Raw genomic sequence first — 19355 nt, forward strand, 5'->3', positions numbered from 1 at the left:
TTGAACAGGCTCCATTTGATCAAAAATAGGCTCTAAAGGTAGAATCTATTGATGGTTATATGTGGCAGACATTTGCCTGTCCTGCAGTGACATGGGAGAACAGGTCCTTAAATCACAGGACTGTCAGCAGCTGCAAACATCTGCAGATGTGGGATCTTTAATCTCTCCTCTCTGACATTGCTGCTTAATCTCTTCTATTTGTGACTACAGTTTTGTTTTTATTTTATTTTTTTATAGGAGTCACATAAAATCCACTGCAGGAAGAAATCACTGCACATTTCTCATTTGAATGGCAGTGGATACTGCAGGGATACATGTATATGCCTGGATATGTGTATCAATACGCACATACACACACATATATATGTAAATAAAACCACAGGGAGCTCTAATGCAAACTTTACCACATACTGTGAAGCTAAATGGAGGCAACTGATACAGAGCCATGGGAAGGAGGTGTTGAGTTTTCAAGTGGTACAATAATAAAAAGTTGATGTGCCTTGGTGTCCTGGTGGTGACACCCAGGAGAGCCCAACACATGCCTCAAGGACAACGCACCCTGAGAGGTGCAGTCGCTCTCTATTAAAGTGCTCCTTGTTTTGGAACCAAGGACTTCCTTTACTGATCAAAGAGCTGCTTTTGATTAATCAGTTTTGAGATGACTGAATTTCTAAGTTCTTATTTTTCACTTTTCTTAGGGGAAATATTTCAAAAACATTTTGATCTTTGGTGATAGGCATTTAGTAAAAGGCAGGTAGGCTTTTACAAAAAGAACCTGGGGAGTCTTGTTGTAAAGGGTAACATGTATCAGAAAACATTCAGAACACATTCAGCAGGTCTATTGGCTTCAGCAGACCCCTGCACACTCACAGAGTTGCTCTTGTGTTCATTCTTTAACAGGATCAACCCTTTTAAAAGGTAAAATCAGGCTTCTGGTCTGTCAAAAAAAGGGGGCAATATCTACTGCAAAGGTCAGAAAATATTAATGTGGCATCTAACACTAACAAAGTACAGGCAGCACAAATCTCTACAAATAGGCATCCTGCTGGTAACCAATTGAAATGTAGGAGGTAGTTAATGTCTTTCAATTGTAAGTGTCATTTGGTCCCCAGGGAGACATTTAATGGATGGTATTTTCCTACTGAGTCCTGTCTTTTCTTTCTGTACTTCATTAGTAATAGTTCAGGATCCTCATGTTAATAAAAAATGTATGCACTGCTTACCTGATTTTTCACAAATCACACACTGCATTAGGAAAGTTGATGTTTTTCCTACAGAATTAAATAGAATGTTTTACCTTTAATTATATGGTGTCTTCCTGTCTGCAAGCAGGTTTTCCCACTCCTTATTAACAAGCCAAAGAGAAGGGAAGATCAGAATAGAAAAGATAACAGTACCTGAATAAAATAATGGCTATTTGCAAATCAGCTTGCTGTGGAAGTTTCCCCCCTCCCCATCCAAGCTGTGTGGTCTGGATTGGTCTTGGGGATTGTTCAGAATGCAGGTCCTATCTGAGGTATCTCTGGGAAATGGATGTCTCACTTCTGCTGTGGAGGTGGACCTGTGATATGAAACACTCATTTACCGAGTATGAGTAATTTTATCCGTAAGTGGAATCGTACAGTTGTTTGACAGGGTAGAGCATTGATATCCTACTGTCATTAAAGGGGGAAAAAAAAAAATCATTCGAAGAAGTCAAAATTCCACAAGTAGAGCTGCCTGGAGTAATTTGAGATTCAAAACTCAAGCTGTTTCCCTCCAAGTGTTTCCCTGGTGGCTCAGGGAGACTATACTGACCCATCTCTCTTCCCCAGGATCAGGGGCTGGCATTCATTTACTGATTCTGTCCTGGGTGACTGCTGTCATGTTTTCACAATGTTTTCACTCAAACTCATGCTGCCTGTCATAAACCAGTCCCCTGTGACCCATGCAAATACTCTGGATTCATTGCAAGTGAATTCAATGAGGGTGGAAAAAACCTGATAGTGGCTAAAAAGTGCATTTTTGCATTAGACACGAGGTCTGCAGGTGCAGGAGCTCACTGCACATGTTCAGTGTGGTCCTGGGCACTGGCTTTTCTGCTGCTCACCTGTCCATGGGGCACTTTCCAGCACCACAGGGAGCTGTTCCTCCTGTCTTTGCACTTACACACGTGTTTGAGTGCTCTGCTGGAGCAGAATCAAGAGACCAGTTTCAATATTGACTTGTTTTTGTAAAGTTGAGCATGTTGTGTTTTGTTACATAGCTCGTGGTGGTGAGAGAAATCCATTAAACTTGAAGATAATTAGTATGGGAAGACTGTGATTTATTGAGATTGCCTGAATGGAAGTAAGGGCATTGATATTTAATTAGCAAGTGCATTTAGATTTTTAGATTATTTTTTTCTTTTTAATTTTATTCAAAATATTGTAAGTACTTTACATATAATGAAAGAAGAATAGATTAAGGACAGGCGACTGAAAAGACATTAAAAACCTATGGGATAATATTATGTTTTTTGCTATTAAGTGCATGCTTTTGATCAGATAAGAGAACTTTTATTGCTGTGGTCTGTTCTCATTTTGTATCTTAATTCTGCCTGAAAAGATTCCTTAAATGACAAAGTCCTAATTTATATTACCACAAAGGGCCAATCTTACAAAGTTATTAAATCAGAACATTCTGCTTCCCTATTTCTGAGACCTTCCACTGAAGTCATGGGCACCTTTAGGTGATTTCCATAAATGTTTACACTCAGCTGTGTTTTATTCTGTGGGCTGCTGTCATTGTTTTCCTTATTTAAGTCATTGTAGATTGAAACTCCAGTAACATCACTACTCCAAATGAAAAATGATGGGACAAAAGGAAATGGCCTCAATTTGCACCAAAAAAAGGTTTTAATTGGATATTAGGAAAAATTTCTTCACCAAAAGATTGTCAAGCACTGGAACAGGCTGCCCGGGAAGGCAGTGGTGTCCACATCCCTGGAGGTCTTTAGAAGATGTCTGAAGGTGGCACTTGGGGATGTGGTTCAGTTATGGCCTTGGAGGTGCTGGGGAAATGTTGGACTTGACGATCTTGTTCCCAGCATCAGTGGTTCTGGAATTCACAGCTACCCTGCTCCACGGAGAGTGAAGCTGCTCACAGGATGGACCTTGTCCCTCCAGTTCCTGATCATGCAGCGTGTCCCACTAAGGTATGGTGGGATGGGTGGAAATTCTCTCTGAGGAGCGCAGAGCACACCCAGTCCTTCTGTCCGTCCGGTGAGGGACACAAGCCTTGCGCTGGACAGGACAGCATTTCGGCACAGTGATGACCCCGAGTGTGTTCTCATGGCGGCACGGGGAGCCGCCCTACCCTCGCCGCTGTTTTTCGGGACAGCGAACGCCCCTCAGCCTGTCCCGTCCCGCCCGCGCCGTGAGGCGGCCATGGCGCTGAGGCGGCTGAGGGCGATCCCCGCGCGGCGGGCGCCCCCTGCCGGCCGCGGCCCGAGCCGCCCGCGGGCCGCGGGAAATCCCCGGGCCCGCCCGAGAAATAAACTCGAACATCGCCTTTTTAAACCCTCCGGGGGAGATAAACCCTCCGACACCGCCTTTTAGTGCTAGCGAGGAGGTGCTGCTTTCTTCTAGCTCTAGAGGGGTGTGTGTGTGTGCCTGTGTGTGTGCCTGTGTGTGTGCCTGTGTGTGTCTGTGTGTGTGTCTGTGTGTGTCTGTGTGTGTGTCAGTGTGGCCGACAAAATTTCCCGGCCTCCACACAAGATGCTGATACAAAACTTCTTCACCTGTTTGTATATTTTTAGCAAACTAAGAGATTAGTGTTCACTGATTTCAAATCACACAATTAGTTCTTTCATTAGTATTCTGTCCTCTCTTGGTTATGGATTTCTCACTGTTCCTGCTAATTCATATTTTTAGTCTTTTTAAGTATCTGTTTTCCTCCAGCAGGGATTTTCCAACACAAATATACTGAGTCTTTGTTATCTTCTTCTTTACTTTCTGGTTCCTGAAAAACATCTTTGTAGTCCATAAATTCTTCACTTCTTGTATCCAGTTTCAGCAATACATCACTCTGTCCCAGGCCTTGCTCATTGAAGCATATCAAAATTAGCTTAGCAAAAAAAGTTTCTGTAATTTTCCCAAGCTGTGTTCCCCCAATACCTGCTCATGCTAAATTTTGGCTAAAAGCGATTTAACACATTGGTTATAATTAATACACTAGTTATGATTAAATAAAACCAATTGATTTAAATGAATTAAAACCATCAATTAAAAAAATAGAAAAATTATATAATTTACAACAGAAGGACAAGGATATGGTAGATGGTCATAATCTTTTTAATCTTGAATTTTATGCAGGTATTTGCAGCTGCCTGTGCTCGAGCAAGCTCCATATCTCTGCATGGCTCCCTTCTGCCTCCTGCGAACAGTGATAATATCACTTCTCTGCCTCCCAAGACTGCTGTGAGTAAATGCATTAGAAAATTATTTGGCTGAGCTAGTCTTTCCCTAGTGCTCTAGTATTTGCTCCTGTAGTTGTGACAGTTGTACAGCTGCAGTGTTTTATAAAACACCAGACAGAGTCAGGGGATTCTGCACCCCTCAGGTGAGACCCCACCTGCAGAGCTGCCCCCAGCTCTGGGGGCAGCACAGGAAGGACTTGGAGCTGTTGGATGACTCCAGAGGAGATCACCACGGTGTGATCAGAGGAATGGAGCAACTCAGCTGTGGGGAAAGGCTGAGAGGAGTGGGATTGTTCAGCCTGGAAAAGGGAAGGCTTTGGAGGGACCTGAATTCCCCTACCTGAAGGGAGATGACAAGAAAGGTGGAGAGAGTACTTTTTACAAGAACATGTAGTGACAGGACAACTAGAATTGCTTCAAACTTACAGAGAGGAGGTTTAATTTAGACACCAGAAAAGGATTGTTTACTCTGAGGGTCTTGAGGCCCTGACACAGGCCCAGAGTTGTGGATGCCCCATCCCTGTAAATACCCTGTAAAAGTTGGATGGGACTTGCAGCAACCTGGTCTAGTGCAACCATGGCAGGGGTGTGGAACAAAATGATCTTTAAGGTCCCTTCCAACTCAGGCCATTCTATGATTTCATGATTCCATGATCAGCTGTGACTGCTGTCTTTGTGCACACTCCTGTAGGAATTACACATGCTGGTGATGAGTATACCCAGCTCTGAAAGAAGTTTCTGAAACGTCTGTGTTCCCCACTTTCGTGGCTGCAATTTAAAATCTGCATTTGTAATGCACAGTGTGCTGTCAAAGCTGAGCTCTGCAGGATCTGAGCAATTTTGTGACAGCTGCAGGATGGCATTTCAGTTTCCATGGAAACTGGCACAAAAATCAAGGTGAAGTGTTAGCTGATTATCTAATAATAAACCTGAGCATTTAAATATAAAGTTATTCACTTTCCTTTTGCTGAGAAAACTTCTGTTCTACAGCACCCAGTGAATGCTATAGAGGCCTCATGTCTTCAAACTGTGCTCACAGCTTGGGCTGTGTAATCTCCTTTCCAGAGAGGAAAGACAAAATTCAGCCTTGACCCATTCAGCCACAGAACCTTGTGCTCTGCTTTTAAGATAAAAGGCTGATTTGTCCTCACAATTACTGCACAAACCAACACCATTGTTTATATGACAAATTACAGAGTAACAGAAGTTCTTTTTCTTTGCTGCGTGTTTTTCTACTGGGCATTTCCAGAACCTTTCTGTGCTCAAATGTATTTCCTTGTAAAAAGTTCTCATTGCATACATTTTTTATCTGCCCACACTCTTGCTTATCACCTGAATTTAATGGCTCTTTGGCTTTGCACTCACTGGACTCTTGTTTTGAGTCAGTGAGTCTGATCCTTGTGCTGAACATTCCTTTTTCAGGTCATTGAATTCTAAGGTTAACAAAATGAATCCTCTTACTGATCCTTGCTACGTCCCACTAATCTCATTGCTATATCCTGAACTGCTCAATTACCTTTTGTCTTCAGTTTCAGATGCATTTATCAAACCTGCAGATCAGTCTTTTGTACAGGAAGCAGTTTCATATTGGATTCAAGAACATATTCGTGTGACTATTTCTCATACTTATATTTCAATTTGCTAAGGCTGTTTAAATTTTCTTGGGTAATTTGCTTCTTGACATACCCTTTTAAGTGCACTTTCTCCACTGCTTATTTTTTTGCCAGAGATATCTTTCTTTCTAACCTCTATTCTTTTCTGCTCTTGAAGAAGTGTCTTCCAGTATTTGATAGTGTTGACTTCTTTGCAGCACTTTATCTTTTCTATCCTCCTGAATAATTTGATTAATTTGCCATCCTTTCTTCACTCTAGGCAGAGAATAAAAGCCAATATTCTTCTGAAGGATATTGGCTCTGGTTTTCTTAATAGGAAATCTGGGATTTTCTTAGTCCTGTCTTTTGTATCTCTAACTCCATGTCCCACTTTTTTGATGGGGGTTGATGCCTACTTTGCCAAGTTTGTCATGATGAGTTGTATCTTGGCTGGAACATATGGAGGAGAACACAAATGCAAAAACCCAAAGCAGCAAAGTTCATGTCCTAAGTCCCCATGACACTCTTTGGATCACCTGGGTATTAATTCAAAAGGGGGCCAAGCATAAGTCTTGTTCCTTTCAAATGACCCCCGAAAGATGCCAGTTTCATGTATCTATAACTGAGTCTGCTCTCACAGATATTGTCTTTGCTAGCAGTACAATATGGAGAAGAAAGGGCTTTTTACACATCCATTAACATGTCAATGGGTTGTCTTTAAGTGTATTACAACAGCAAGGGCCACATGTCTTTCACAAATGTAATAAAAGAAGCCCAAACTAAATTCTGGCTGCAGAAACCCCTGTGCAGTCTGTCTCGGGACTCTGTCACTGAGCTGCATTCTGAGTATCAGAAATCTCTTCTTTCCACTGCCCAAGGACTATGTAGCCATTTACAAACTACACTGACATCCCAGAACAAGTCACTGCCTTTGGCAGTGGCTCAGAGGGCTGGGATCTCAGGAATAAACAATTAACCTGAAGCTCACAGGCACAGTAGCTTCTTTGCTAAAGAGAGACACATTCTTAGCAGTAACTGAATATGGCTGAAGATAAGAGTTTGATACCAGAGCACTGAGAAAGAATACAAAGAACACCACTCTCAATCAACAAGCTTGCTTAGAAATACCATTTCTCAGGAAGAAAAGCTGAAAGAAGGTCTGCTTTGGAAGGGACCTTTTGACAAAAACTTGGGTTTATAGGATTTGTTATCTTACATGATCCTATTCTATTTTAAATGTATCAAGTTAATTCAGGGTCATGTAATTTCTTTCACAGAAGAACTGAAGCTCTGGGCTCCTCTGAGGGAGCATGGAAGTCGAACATGTGAGAAGAGTACCTCAAAAACCTCATGGTAAATCCTCTCACATTCAGACTATTATCTTCCAATCATTTGAGATACTATGAAAAACCTTAAGCCCACAATAGCCATATGCTTTAAACAGAGGTGGGGAGGGTGTGTCACATTTAAAAAAATAAGTGGACACAAAGGCACTTCTGTTTAAAAGCCTCCAGGGTACTCTGAAATGCCAGTGGGCAAAGCCAGGCTGAGCAGGAAGCTGGTACTAGATGATGGTCTGCAAGAGATATGGAGTTTATACAACCTTGAACATTGATTAGGAATTTCAATTAAATATGTTTTGTTGAACAGCTTTGAGGTACTGGTTGCTGCATTTTTTTGGAAGAGGACCTTTGATGGCTAAATGGGGAGCAATATGAGGTCTAAAAGAAGCACAAATAGACTAAAAAAAAGAGCTTATTTACAGATTAGAGTGGTATTCTATTTTAGAAAGTGGTTGACATGTGGAGGTTTCTGCAGGACCAAAATACTGCCTAACAGGTGAGTATGTCACTACCACTGCAGTCTGACAGAACTCTATTAGCTTAAAAAGACCTTTTAAGACAGGAAAAAGAACAACATAATTAGGTTGTCTCCTTCATTGGAAACCCCTCCTCTGTTTTCAACCCAGACACATCAGTTCCTTGACAGAAGAAATACACATTCAACAGTATTTTGGGAGACTTCCATTTCCAGTAATGTTGTTGTACATAGGAAAGGAGGTATGTTTGTCTTAAGCATTTTCTTCTTTGAAACAGAGAACAGAAGGAACAGAGAAATTACAGGAGGTAGTGAATTTAGCAAACCTGCACATAAAACAATCTTTCATAAGAATAAAATGTTGCATTTACAGCTGTAAATGTACACACCCGTATAAGTTAAAAATACAAAGCTACTTTTACAGTGTTTCTTGTTGTTTTTAGGTTCCGAAAATGAAGTACTCAAGTGCTGGACTTAAAGTGGTGAACCTCATTGCATTGGCAAAACCAAACCATTCATGCAGCACCAGGATTTTGACTTAGCCTAAGTGAGAAAGTTAGACAGTTAGTGCAACCAAAGTGCAATTGTGTTCTTCACAGTGTGTACATTTTGACTGGCTTGTAAAGTGAATGTAGAAGCTCATGACTCTCCCAGGCAGCTTCTTTTGATGACTGAAGAAAACATGATCTGCAACATACTGGGCCACAGCCTGACTTGGAATGATTAAACCGGCGTTCATCAGACAGTGGAGAAAAGTCAAAGTCAGCTACCTGGGAAGGGAACATCAAAAAAATAATTCTTAGTTCAGTTCCCACTGGCTCAAGTCCAGCAAGAACACATTGGGCTACAAATGGCACTTGGTCCTCAACAATTTTCACTCAGTCACTAACTTCAAATAGACTTCAGATTTATACCTGCTGTGCACATGGCTTATAGACAGTGTCTCTAGAGGTATATAATTTATATTGTGGCACAGTGTAAAGGGCATTAGTTACTTTCCAGAGCACCATGAAAGCTACTTTTGATTTAAGAACTTACGGCAAACACCTTTTGTAGCAAGTGAAAGTATATTAGAAATGACAGGGAGCTGGGGAGATGAAGGCCACATACAAGGGGTAGGTAACAATTTAGGGCTGCTTTAGGTAACATACTCCTCATTTTTTATTATCCTGTATCCTCTTGACTGTCTCTTTGCTTTCTTTCATGTAATTACTCTGAGGCAGATCCTCTGGAATGCATACTTCAATGCAAGCATCTCCTTGGGAATATTTAAACACTGTCCATTATTATTCTGGCAATTTAGAGTTCTCTGCACCAAGCAAGAAGCATGGCTGTTTCTTAATTTGCCTGCACTGCTTGGATTTTTTTTTTTTTTTTTTTTTTTTTTTTTTTTTGTGGAACAGATCACAATCACCAGGGAAATTCTCCCCCCAGCTCTGTTTGTGTGGGGATTGAAGAGCCTTTCATATCAGATACTTCTCATGGCTGAAAGTTACCTAATTACTACATCAGCTCAAAGTAAGAGTAACTGAATACCTCCACGAGGTCTTTTTGTTGTGTGTGACTTCGAAAAGTTGTGTACAGCACCAGTACCAGCATCACTGAAACCAGAGCAGTGCAGAGCAGGACAAAGAAAGCTGGGTGAATTCCTAGGAAAAAGCACAAGGGCACATTTCTGGAGTGATACAATACCCCAGAAAAAGCAACAGCAAGAAGGAAATAATAAAGAAATTTTAGGAGCATTTTTAGAAAAAAGAAGGGACGTGTGTAAGAAGGAATAAACTTTTCAGCCCTGATCACTCCAGGTTTTTCTGAAATCTCAAGAGTGGGAGAGGGGTTTGTAAGGGTCTTTCCCTTTATGCCCTGTTTTGCATTGAAGAACCTAAAAACTTCCACCCAGTTACATATGTTAGCCCCTGACTCCCCAGGGTGTTTGTGGCACCCCAAGAGAATGGGAAGGACTCTCACCTCCACAGCAGCCAAGAGCCTCCAGCACAGAGGATTCAGCCCTGGATGCACTCCAGTGCCTTCTGGAGTGAGCTCCCCTGTCTGTACACAGGTGGCTCACAGTGACATGGTGTGACCACTCTGTGTCACAGCCTGGCTGTGCCCTGTCCTCTTCACTTGGCACCTAACCACTCTCCCAGGTGTTTTAGGGATCCAGGACGAGCACGTGTGACCACTCATGGGGGAGCCAGCTGAGGTCACTGGCAGGAGGGATCGACTTGTAATGAAATGGAAGCCTAGAAAATCTACCCTCAGAATTCCATAACTAAACTAAGCACAAAGAATTGAGGCTGTTTAATTAAGGTAGTATTACAGACACATACATTTTCCTAGTTATCTTCTCTAACTACAAAAACTGGACTATTTAAATGGGAAAATATTTAATTTAAGTAATACAGCCTTCCCAGTGTACTTAGTAGCTTCAAGGCACTCTTGGGACTGAGGGCTCAGCAGAACACAAGAAGCTCAGAGCAATTACAGCAGTCACATTATACATTCTCATTTCCTTTTTTATTCCTCTCGTTTTAGGGATCTACACCACATTCCTGAAGCCTCATCTGCAGGCTGGTTAATCCACGCTTGTCCCTAACCTGTTTGGGACAATCCGTGCTGCTCAGACTCCCTGCCCCTCACCTGCTGGCCGCACTTTGATCCCGTGGTACGTCTGCAGCATTGTCACGCCGTTCTCCACCCTGACACTGAGGCAATACTGTCCCGCGTCCCTGAAGGTGTGGCTGAGGTTGTAGCAGGAGCCACTGACCTCCACCAGATGGCATTTGTCACCTTCAAGAGGAATGCACTCGGATTTTATAAGCCAGCATAATGCCAGTGGTGGGCTGAAACAAGAGCAAAAAGGCAAAATAAAAAGAAAAAGGTGAAAGCTCTGCAAAAAAATTCAGCAAAGAGCTTAGTTAAAATAGCAGAATAATTTTGAAACTAGTTAAGTTAATTTAAATACAAATAAAGAAATAATCAACTGCACTGTTGTTTGGTTTATAGCATATGCCAAATGAAAAAGTTCTTTGTGATGCTTCTATAAAGGCAGGTCTTTCAGCTGAGAGATGAATACCTGCAAGGGTCATGAGTGGGCCACTGTTTGTAGAAAACTCCATAGTCCTTCTTCAATAAAGATAAAAGGAATCTTTTTCCCTGCACTTCCAAGGGAAGGTAGTTTTTACTTTGTCCTTCTCACACAGAGATCACTGTCTGTACCACTGAAGCACACCCAAGACTGCTTTAATTAAAACACCCTGCACATGAAACTGGAAAGAATATAAGATGAGCTCTGAACAAAGGACTAATAGCTGGAAAATGTAAGTAAATTTCAAGGATCACAGCATTCCCTTACTTTAACAAAACGGTTTTTATTAGGTATCAAGCAATTTAGTGTACTTCATGGCCATGTGGCTTGTCACCACATCTAATTGAAGCACTTTATTTACCTGTTCAGCTCCCTGTTTCAACTGATTCTTCTTGAACTCACCTTATGCACTTTAGACTTTGATTCTGAAAACAGACCGAGATTTTCTTTACCCTATTTTATTAGTATTTTGTTTCTTATCTCCTTACAACATCCTTTGCTAAAGAAAGCATCATGTTGATGTGTTTAACTCATTTTCTGGCTTTGCTTTTGATAACCCATCTCTTTGTCACTGCATCTCTATCTCAAACTCCTCTTGCATCAGCCCCAGTCCTGTGACTAGGAGGTCACCCAGCCTGTTCTTAGTGATCTCAGGTTTGCCTGTCATGGTTTTTGGCTGTTCACCTTTACTGGGATGCCATCTCCAGTTCCCATTCCTGCCAATATGCTTTTCACTTTCTGAATGCTGACTGGGCTGCTTTGTCTGTTGGGACTGTTTATGCCTTTGGTAAATGACTCTGGGTGCTGCTCACTGCAAAACTTCAATGTGCTGTAATGCTGCAACTTGAGAGAGTTTGTGCTAGGACTGAGGTGCTCACAACCTTTCTATTTTTCTATGATCCTTGCTACATGGGGCATCTATGTCTTATTCATCTTGTGGCAATCTGAACTTTACCAGAATCACTCCCCAAACCTATTAATCCCCTATACCAGTCAGGCTTTGCTGCTATGCAACAGGACTTGGAATATATTTCAATTTAATAACAGGGAAATTGGTGAAGGAGAAAGGTTCAGAAAGAATTTTTCAGATGTATTTTCCCCCCACCATTTCTCTGGCTGCTTGTCTTTTAACATTCCCTTTATAAAGATTTAAAAAAATAGCATTGCTTTACATAGGAGGAACCTACTTTTCTGTAAAGATTCAGGGTCTTTCAGGCTCTTATAGCTCATGGCATTTCAAGTCAGGAAAATACAATATTCAACAATATTTTGGGGGAGAAGGAGGTGGTTTGTTTTTTTTTTTTTTAATAATTGTTCTCTGGAGTTCAACTGACTGTATTTAGGAAACACTGGGGGAAAACACTCAAAGAAACAATTTTGGGGGGAAAGAAGTTGTGTTTGCTACTTACGTGCCATTGATATGAAGAGATAAATTCAAGTTTTCCATTACATGAGTCTCTCTGGAGCCCACTATGTCAATACTTTTAACAGCATCTGAGAAGAAATGAAAAGCCAGCATGTCACAGTCCACATGTAAACTTGAGTGAAGTTTTGTTTCCCAGTGAAGTTTTGTTTCCACAGACTTGGAGCTTCATCAGCCACACAAAGAAAACTATTTGTCTCACACCCTAAAAGGAAACCCACCACTAGAGATGTTGTAAGTTTCCTGACTTTTTGTCTGATTCCTTTGCATATGTATCATCAACTTTATTAATTGTTTATATTTAAATTCTGTGTTTATTTATTCCCAAATCTGATCAAATCAATGAGACTTCCCTAATGCTTGATTTAACTGGTTTATTGTTTAGGGATAGCTGGTGTAAATTGAACAAACAAATCCAGCATAAATTACGAATACTTTGTTGTTTGAATTGTGTGTAAGACTTTTACAAAAGACAGTAAAATAATCTGTAGATTAAAAAGAAACTGAAGATTTTATCTGTTTCCACCATTTTTTCTGCCCTAGCAGAGCATGGAGTCAATTCTGCAGTGGAAACACTCCGCAGAAGGATGTTGCACGTGAAACAGTGTTGAAGTTGTGTTACCATGTCAAAGGTAGATTGTATCTGTGCATACTAGATTGTATCTGTACATATACGGCTTGTCCTGCATTGAAGCTGCAAAATGTTTCATAATTACCCAAGAGCTCCAGAGCTGTGGTAAAATCACCAGTTTTCTGCAGAATTTCTCTTTCATGTATGATGTTTCCAATCTGCTCCCATTCAGCTACGACCTTCAGATGCACCGTGCGGTTCCCCATGGAGGAGCAGTTGCAGTAGACAAAGGGCTCCTTGGTAATCTGGTAAACTCTGTGTGCAACAGCAAAAGATTTAGAATCAAAATTGCCTTTTACCAAGCGCTTGCATAGTTCTGGTTTAAAAAGGGACAAGCTCTAATATATTTTCTTTACAGACAACATTCTAGTGGCTGTGATTCTAAATCTACTTTATGTCCATATAAATGAGGATTTATGTCTATGGTATTACCTACAGAATGACAATTTGTACAAGATCCAGAGTGAATCTCTGTATTTTTAATTAAGGAGACTAAAGAGAATGCTAAAAGAATTCACAAAATTGATGAAAATAACATTTATAGCAGGCAGACTATTAGCTAACTGATTTTATTAGGATTTTTCTCTAGATGAACATCTGAATCAGAGCTATCTTGAATACACATTAAAGCAAACAAAGTAACCACACCTACCCATCTCCAAAATCCCAGCTGTAGACAAATGATGCAGACTTGAAGTAATGACTTGGGTCATGAAGAGAGAAAGAAATCCGGGTCACAGTGTCCATGGAGGCACTAGAACCATGTGTGGTAGCTCTGCTGTCTTCTATCTGGGCTATGGTGAGGTTCCCTGTGATAAATTCTGCAGAATAAAAAAGGGGAAAGAAGAATGACAACATATTTGATGGAAGAATGAGAGCTTATATGACAGAAGAGTGACAGCATGCTTCCACAGCGTGCTCTGTGTGTGTATCAAAACATTCTTTCAGGTGTACTGGGTAAGTCTTGCTGTGTCCCAGTCCAAGTGCTTAAGTGTATTTAACATCTGTTACTCAGTGTTGTCATGCATGTGAATGAGGGAGTGAAATGAAAATATTTATTGAGGGTTATACAATGGGTCATGATAAAACATCCAGTAGAACTAAGAGAAATAATCCTTGACTGATTGAGCTCAATATAAAGTTTTACTATTTATTTAACAATAACTGGTATTAATATCAAGCATCTAGATTCAGAGTCAGGCCAGTACACATACTCATCATGTGTGGGATGGTGGTTTTTGTTTGTTTTATGGGTTTTTTAAATGTGGCTTTTTCTCCCCCCTTAGTTTTAGGTATTTCTACAGAAATTAAGATTTGACTTCTGTGAATAACAGTGCTATATATTGTGAATGCAGAAAGGGAGGAATGTTTTTGTATATGAGAGATTCTTTGTTGGACAATGAATGGAAAGGACTGATCTAAAAAAATCTTCTCTAACCCACAAATAAAAAGGTATTATGATTGTTATAAAATTAATGGGCTATTGATTACCAGTAACAGATTCTTATCCTGTTAATAATTCATTAAATCTGGTTAACAGGTTTTTTGGTGATGCACAAATAATGATTGCAATTAGTGTTGGAATGGGGCTGTCAATCCCTGAGATTTAGTTAACCATAGCACACCAGTGGTTAATTTGTAAATAAAAAAGCATATGCATGGTTATGAATATTCCCAGAAAACTGAAGTTGCACTTAACAACATTTAGAAATGCAGCCATGATTTCACATACAGTTTCAGTACACTTGGACAGAGCTTTAAAAGAAAATGTAAATCTCTGCTGTGCTGATGGCCTAAGGTTTGCTGTGTCACGCAACAGGGAAAAGCAGTAAATTGGCATTGCTGATGGTCATCCTAACTTTAGGTCTAGAAATGCTGGAAGGCAGCAGAAGAAGGATTGTTTTAGGAGTTTGGACATCACTGACCCATGCTGATGTGTGAACTGCAGCTGCTGAAGCATCTGGATTCTAGTTTGGTTTCTCTAAGTGACAGAGGCAGGAAAACACAGGCAGCATCACACTTTCTTCCTGGGTATAGAGAGACTGGAGCGTGGCTGTAATGGTACTAAGTGCACCATGCCACCCAAACCCACCTTCAGCCACAGGGCTACGAACCAAACTCTGTTGGCAGGAGCCGTATTTACACTGGCTTTCTTCCTGATGCTGCAAGGGCATATATACTGAGTTCCTGGAGAGGTACAGGCTGTGAAGCCATTTTACCCATTTTACCTGTAATCTGAAGCACCGTGATGTTTCTCGCAATCGGTCGACACAACCAACAGTTTTTGTGAGTCACCCAGACAGACACGGGGAAAGTGCCAGGGAATTCACCAGTCACATTAATTATGGAATTAAACTGCTGCTCTGATTTCTCTATCAGAATCAGAGGAGCATAAACCCAGTTAAAGTGATACCAGTTTGATGTGACATTTTCATTCTTCATTTTTAGCCTGGCCTGAACAGTAGCTTGAGCTCCCGTTGTGATGGGACCATTGTTGGTTATTTCCAGACTATACAACTCTGTGGAAAGCAGAAGAAAATGAGTAAACCAAACCTTCTTGCATGGCATTTTAAATTTCATTTATTTAGAGTTATCATACATTTTAGCTAGTCAGCTCTAGTTATATAACTCACAATGACACTCATCCCAGAAAAGACTCTACCACCATAATTTTTTACTGTTTAAATATTCAGAACAGAAACCATTGCATGCGTATATGAGTTCAAATAAATAGCAGTAAACAACATGTCAGACTGGGTCCTAGAAATGTTCACAGTAGAAGACAGCTTCAGTCTAGAACATCACAAAAGCGTTGATGAGGTTTTGCACCCGGAGCTGGGTGCTGGCTGTAGGTTCATTGTCACTAATGATCTAACATGATCACTAGATTTCCAGCTACTGGAAGAGGCTCAGTGTCCTAATCTCTGTCCTAAAAATGTAAACTTTCAAACCAGGTGAGATTTCATTGACTAGATTCCTTTGCCAGCTCTGCTGAAAAGTTTACTAACTTTCCTCATAAGTAAGCATAAAAAAACTCAGTAAAAGCATTTTCTGTGCTATGGTCCACCTTAAATTTCCTTTTCCAGGGAAGGACCAAAAGTCCCAAGGTAAATAAAAGATGTACCATGCTGTAGTGGCAGATCAATTGCTGTCCAGAGGGACCTGGACAAGCTGAAAAAGTGGACCCATGGGAACCTCATGGGCTTGAACAAGGCTGAGTGCAAGGTGCTGCATCTGGATTGGAGTAACACTTGATATTCAGTACAGGCTGGGGGATGAAGGCATAGAGAAGGACTTGGGAGTACTGATGGATGAAAATGTGGACTTCAGCCAACAATGTGCACCCAAGAAAGATATGAGGCTGCATAAAAATCAGCCAGCAGGTTGAGGGAGGTGATATTCACAATGAGGGTGGTGAAAATCTGGCATGGTTTGCCCAGTATAAACATTCAAGGTCAGATTGGACTGGGCTCGGAGCTACCTGGTCTAGTTGCAGATGTCTCTGCTTGTAGCATGGGGCTGAACTTGATGACCTTTAAAGGTCTCTTCCAACCCAAACCATGCTATGATTCTATGAGACATCAAGTCATGAGAAGTGCAGGACCTGTGATACTGAACCAGCTCTGCTGCTTTGAATGACTCACCAATATCTTCTCTGCCATGCAAATTACTTACTTCAGATCTTGCAACTACTGCAAGAGACAGTATTGAGTTTTGTGGAAAGAATACACTATTTTTTTTTTTTAAATACCAGTGCAGAAGCATTAAAGAATGTGCATGTGTTAAACAACAAAATCAACTCCCAAGCCCCGAAACAAAAGGAAAGGGAAAATAGCTGTGAATTGGGACAGAGTTGGGAGCAGATCTGGTTGCTTGCCTCCAACATGGAGTATATCCCTTCCCTGTATCAGAGTTCTGCCTGGCTCTCCTCTCATCAGCAGTGCTGGGCAGAGCAGCAGAGCTGGAGGGTTCTAAGGCAAATGCCTTTCATTATCCTCTCTTTCAGCAGCCACCAGACTGCTACCAGGGACACGAATCTCTGAACTTTAGAGACTGCATTTCTCACTCATCCGTGACCTCTAATGTGAAGGGGGAACTGGGGCTAGCTAACTCCTGCACTGACTTTTCTGCCCCCATCAGCTTGGGATGGGATGAAAGAGATGGCATTTGTGCCTGCATTTTATTCTACAGATCATAGGTGTTGAACAATTCTGGAGGCAGAAGAACTGTGAGGAATGAACTGTAACACTACTGCCTGAGAAAGAACTCCACTGTTCCCATTTTATAGCACAAGAAATGGCCCTGAGTTCAGTTTTCTCGGTTAAAAGATAAATGCTTGTGATTTGATGAAACCTGGCAGAGGGAGGTTTCTTGTCTCTGGAAGATTCAGGCTATGTTCCACTTGGTTTCAGCAGAATTTGGGAAAAAAATAGCCGACTACCTCATGCTTATCTAGCGCGTCTCCTTGGAGGTTATCACGGTGCTTTACAAATCAGGGCCACACTGGCCCAACAGCTGAAGCAGCTGGAGGTTCAGTGGCTAACCCAAGGTCACCCAGGGAGTGACTGGCACATCAAAACACTCTATCCAGTTCAGGGATTTCTCCTGCCTTTCGGACCTCTCTGCAGAACGGAGCTCTCTGAGCCCCACAAGCGAGGGACAGCAGCTGCCCAGGTGCCTTGTGACCCGCGGCGGGGGTGAGCGGGGGAAGCAGAAGTGCAGCTTTTGGTTAGCAATGCAAAGCAGAACCCCGGCTTCCCGGGATGCCCCCCCTTCACTGCAGGCACCAAGATCGCAGCGCCGGAGAATAAAGTCTGGGGCGGTGGGAGCGTGCCCAGAGGTGCTTCCATCCCGTGTCCCATCTATCAGGCTCGGGCAGGGAGCCACCCGCACCCGTGATGCGGCTCACTCCTGCGGTCTGAGCCCTCTCCCCGAGCATCCCTCACCCCACGCCCGCTCCGCAGCGGCGATGCCAGCGCAGACCGGCGGCTCCTTACCTGCGGCCGGGGAGCGACCGCGGCCGAGCTGCAGCAGCAGCGCGCAGAGCAGCCACCGCATGCCGGGGGCCGCGGGGCCGGCACCGGGGCCGGCTCTCGAACCGGGAGCGGTCTGGGCGCGCTGGGCCGCGCTGCCCCCGCGGCACTGCGGCTCCCGTGTCCGCGCCCCGGGACGCTCCCCCGCGGCCCAGCCCGGCCCGCCTCTGCCGGGGGCAGTTCCTGCGGGATCGCGCTGCCAGCGCCACCGGGGCGCGGAACCGCCGCCGGTTTGAGCAAATGGTCAAGAAAACCCACAAATGCCTCGCATCTGCTCAGGCCGTGAGGACATCCCGCAGCGTTTGGGAAGGCGCTTGTGCTGCGCTTTGGTTGCGGCAGGCACAGATAAAGTATTCCAGGGCGGTAGCGCGGGGATGCCTCTGCCGGGGGCAGCTCGGCTGCGGTTACCGGTCCCGCGGCGCTGCGAACGGCCTGTAACGGGTGCGCTGCTGGAGAGAAGCGACAGCAAAAGCGCCGGAATGTGGTTTACTAGTGTTCTTTTTTTGTCGTTCTATTTTGTTTTTTCCTGTTTTGTTTTGTACATTTTGGTTTTAATTCGTTTACTTTTATTTTTTTTATTTTCTTAAACTCAACATTCGAAGCCCTTTCTCGCTCCGGGCCGCCGTTCTGTTTCTTGCGCGGATCAGTCTCTGCGCGCTTCGCTTCTGGTGGTGCCGCGCTCCCCCGGGGCACCGGCGGCGGGGCGGGGTGGGCCCTGCGCTGGCCGGAGGCACCGGCCACGGCCGCCTCTGCCCCGGTAAGTCCTCGCCCGCTCTTACCGGCGGAGCCTCGGAGGGCGCGGGGACGGGCGGGGCTCGCCTCAGGCAGCGCCCGGCCGGGAGAAGCTCGCCGGGGCGGGGCGGGGGCCGCGGGGCCGGCGAGGGTCGCGGGCGGTGCGGCGGAGCTGCGCGCCCGCCTCCGCCCGGGGAGAGGCGGCACCGGGAGGAGGCGGCCGGAACTGAGCTCGGGCGCTTCCGTCGCGCCCATGCGCTGCCGGCGGCCTCCGGGAGCAACAAAGGAGGGAGCCGGGGGGCCGCGGGGTGAGGAGCGCCCCGGTGGGGCCCGGGCCTGGGCGCGGTGAATGGGCCGGGGGAGGCGGGACCGGCGCGCTGCGGGCGGGGGGCGGCGGCCGGAGCCCCGCCGCAGGCCTGGGGCCGAGCGCGGCGCCGGGAGCGCTGAGGGACGGGGCGGAAAGCTCCGCCGCGGCCGCTGACGGTGCCCATGTTCGCAGGGCGGAGATGGGCTCGGCGTGACGGCGCCCTGGCAGCGGGGAGCGACCCGGGCGAGCGGCGCTGCGGCGGGGAAGGTGAGGGGAGCGGGGTCCCGGCTCGG

General features: G+C 43.9%; 2 protein-coding genes across 3 annotated transcripts in view; one reads left to right on the forward strand and one right to left on the reverse strand.

Annotated features, from left to right (window-relative positions):
* Nucleotides 1–8041: 8041 nt before the first annotated feature.
* Nucleotides 8042–18183, reverse strand: TMEM130 (transmembrane protein 130). Its single transcript, XM_030285093.4, has 8 exons — nt 17988–18183; nt 15219–15509; nt 13643–13811; nt 13076–13245; nt 12346–12430; nt 10489–10691; nt 9385–9497; nt 8042–8618 (listed from the first exon to the last, which is right to left on the reverse strand). The coding sequence occupies exons 1-8, from the start codon at nt 18046–18048 to the stop codon at nt 8442–8444; spliced, it is 1269 nt and encodes a 422-aa protein (XP_030140953.4). The 5' UTR covers nt 18049–18183; the 3' UTR covers nt 8042–8441.
* Nucleotides 18184–18644: 461 nt separating this feature from the next.
* Nucleotides 18645–19355, forward strand: part of TRRAP (transformation/transcription domain associated protein) — a 74073-nt gene continuing 73362 nt past the window's right edge. For both annotated transcript variants that reach the window (XM_030285092.4, XM_041719238.2), the window contains exons 1-2: nt 18645–18780; nt 19255–19329. The gene's annotated coding sequence lies outside the window, so the exon portion shown is untranslated. The remainder of the gene's footprint in view (nt 18781–19254; nt 19330–19355) is intronic.

The sequence above is a fragment of the Taeniopygia guttata genome, chromosome 14 (genome assembly GCF_048771995.1).
Source record: "Taeniopygia guttata chromosome 14, bTaeGut7.mat, whole genome shotgun sequence".
Lineage (NCBI taxonomy): Eukaryota > Metazoa > Chordata > Aves > Passeriformes > Estrildidae > Taeniopygia > Taeniopygia guttata.

Excerpts from the sequence above, each read along its gene's own strand:
- TMEM130 (XM_030285093.4), bottom strand. The coding sequence starts at position 18,048 with ATGCGGTGGCTGCTCTGCGCGCTGCTGCTGCAGCTCGGCCGCGGTCGC. Across the intron at positions 13,246-13,642 it reads AGCTGGGATTTTGGAGATGG|AGTTTACCAGATTACCAAGG; the intron begins GTAGGTGTGGTT and ends TGTTGCACACAG. Across the intron at positions 12,431-13,075 it reads CACAGCTCTGGAGCTCTTGG|ATGCTGTTAAAAGTATTGAC; the intron begins GTAATTATGAAA and ends ATTTCTTCTCAG.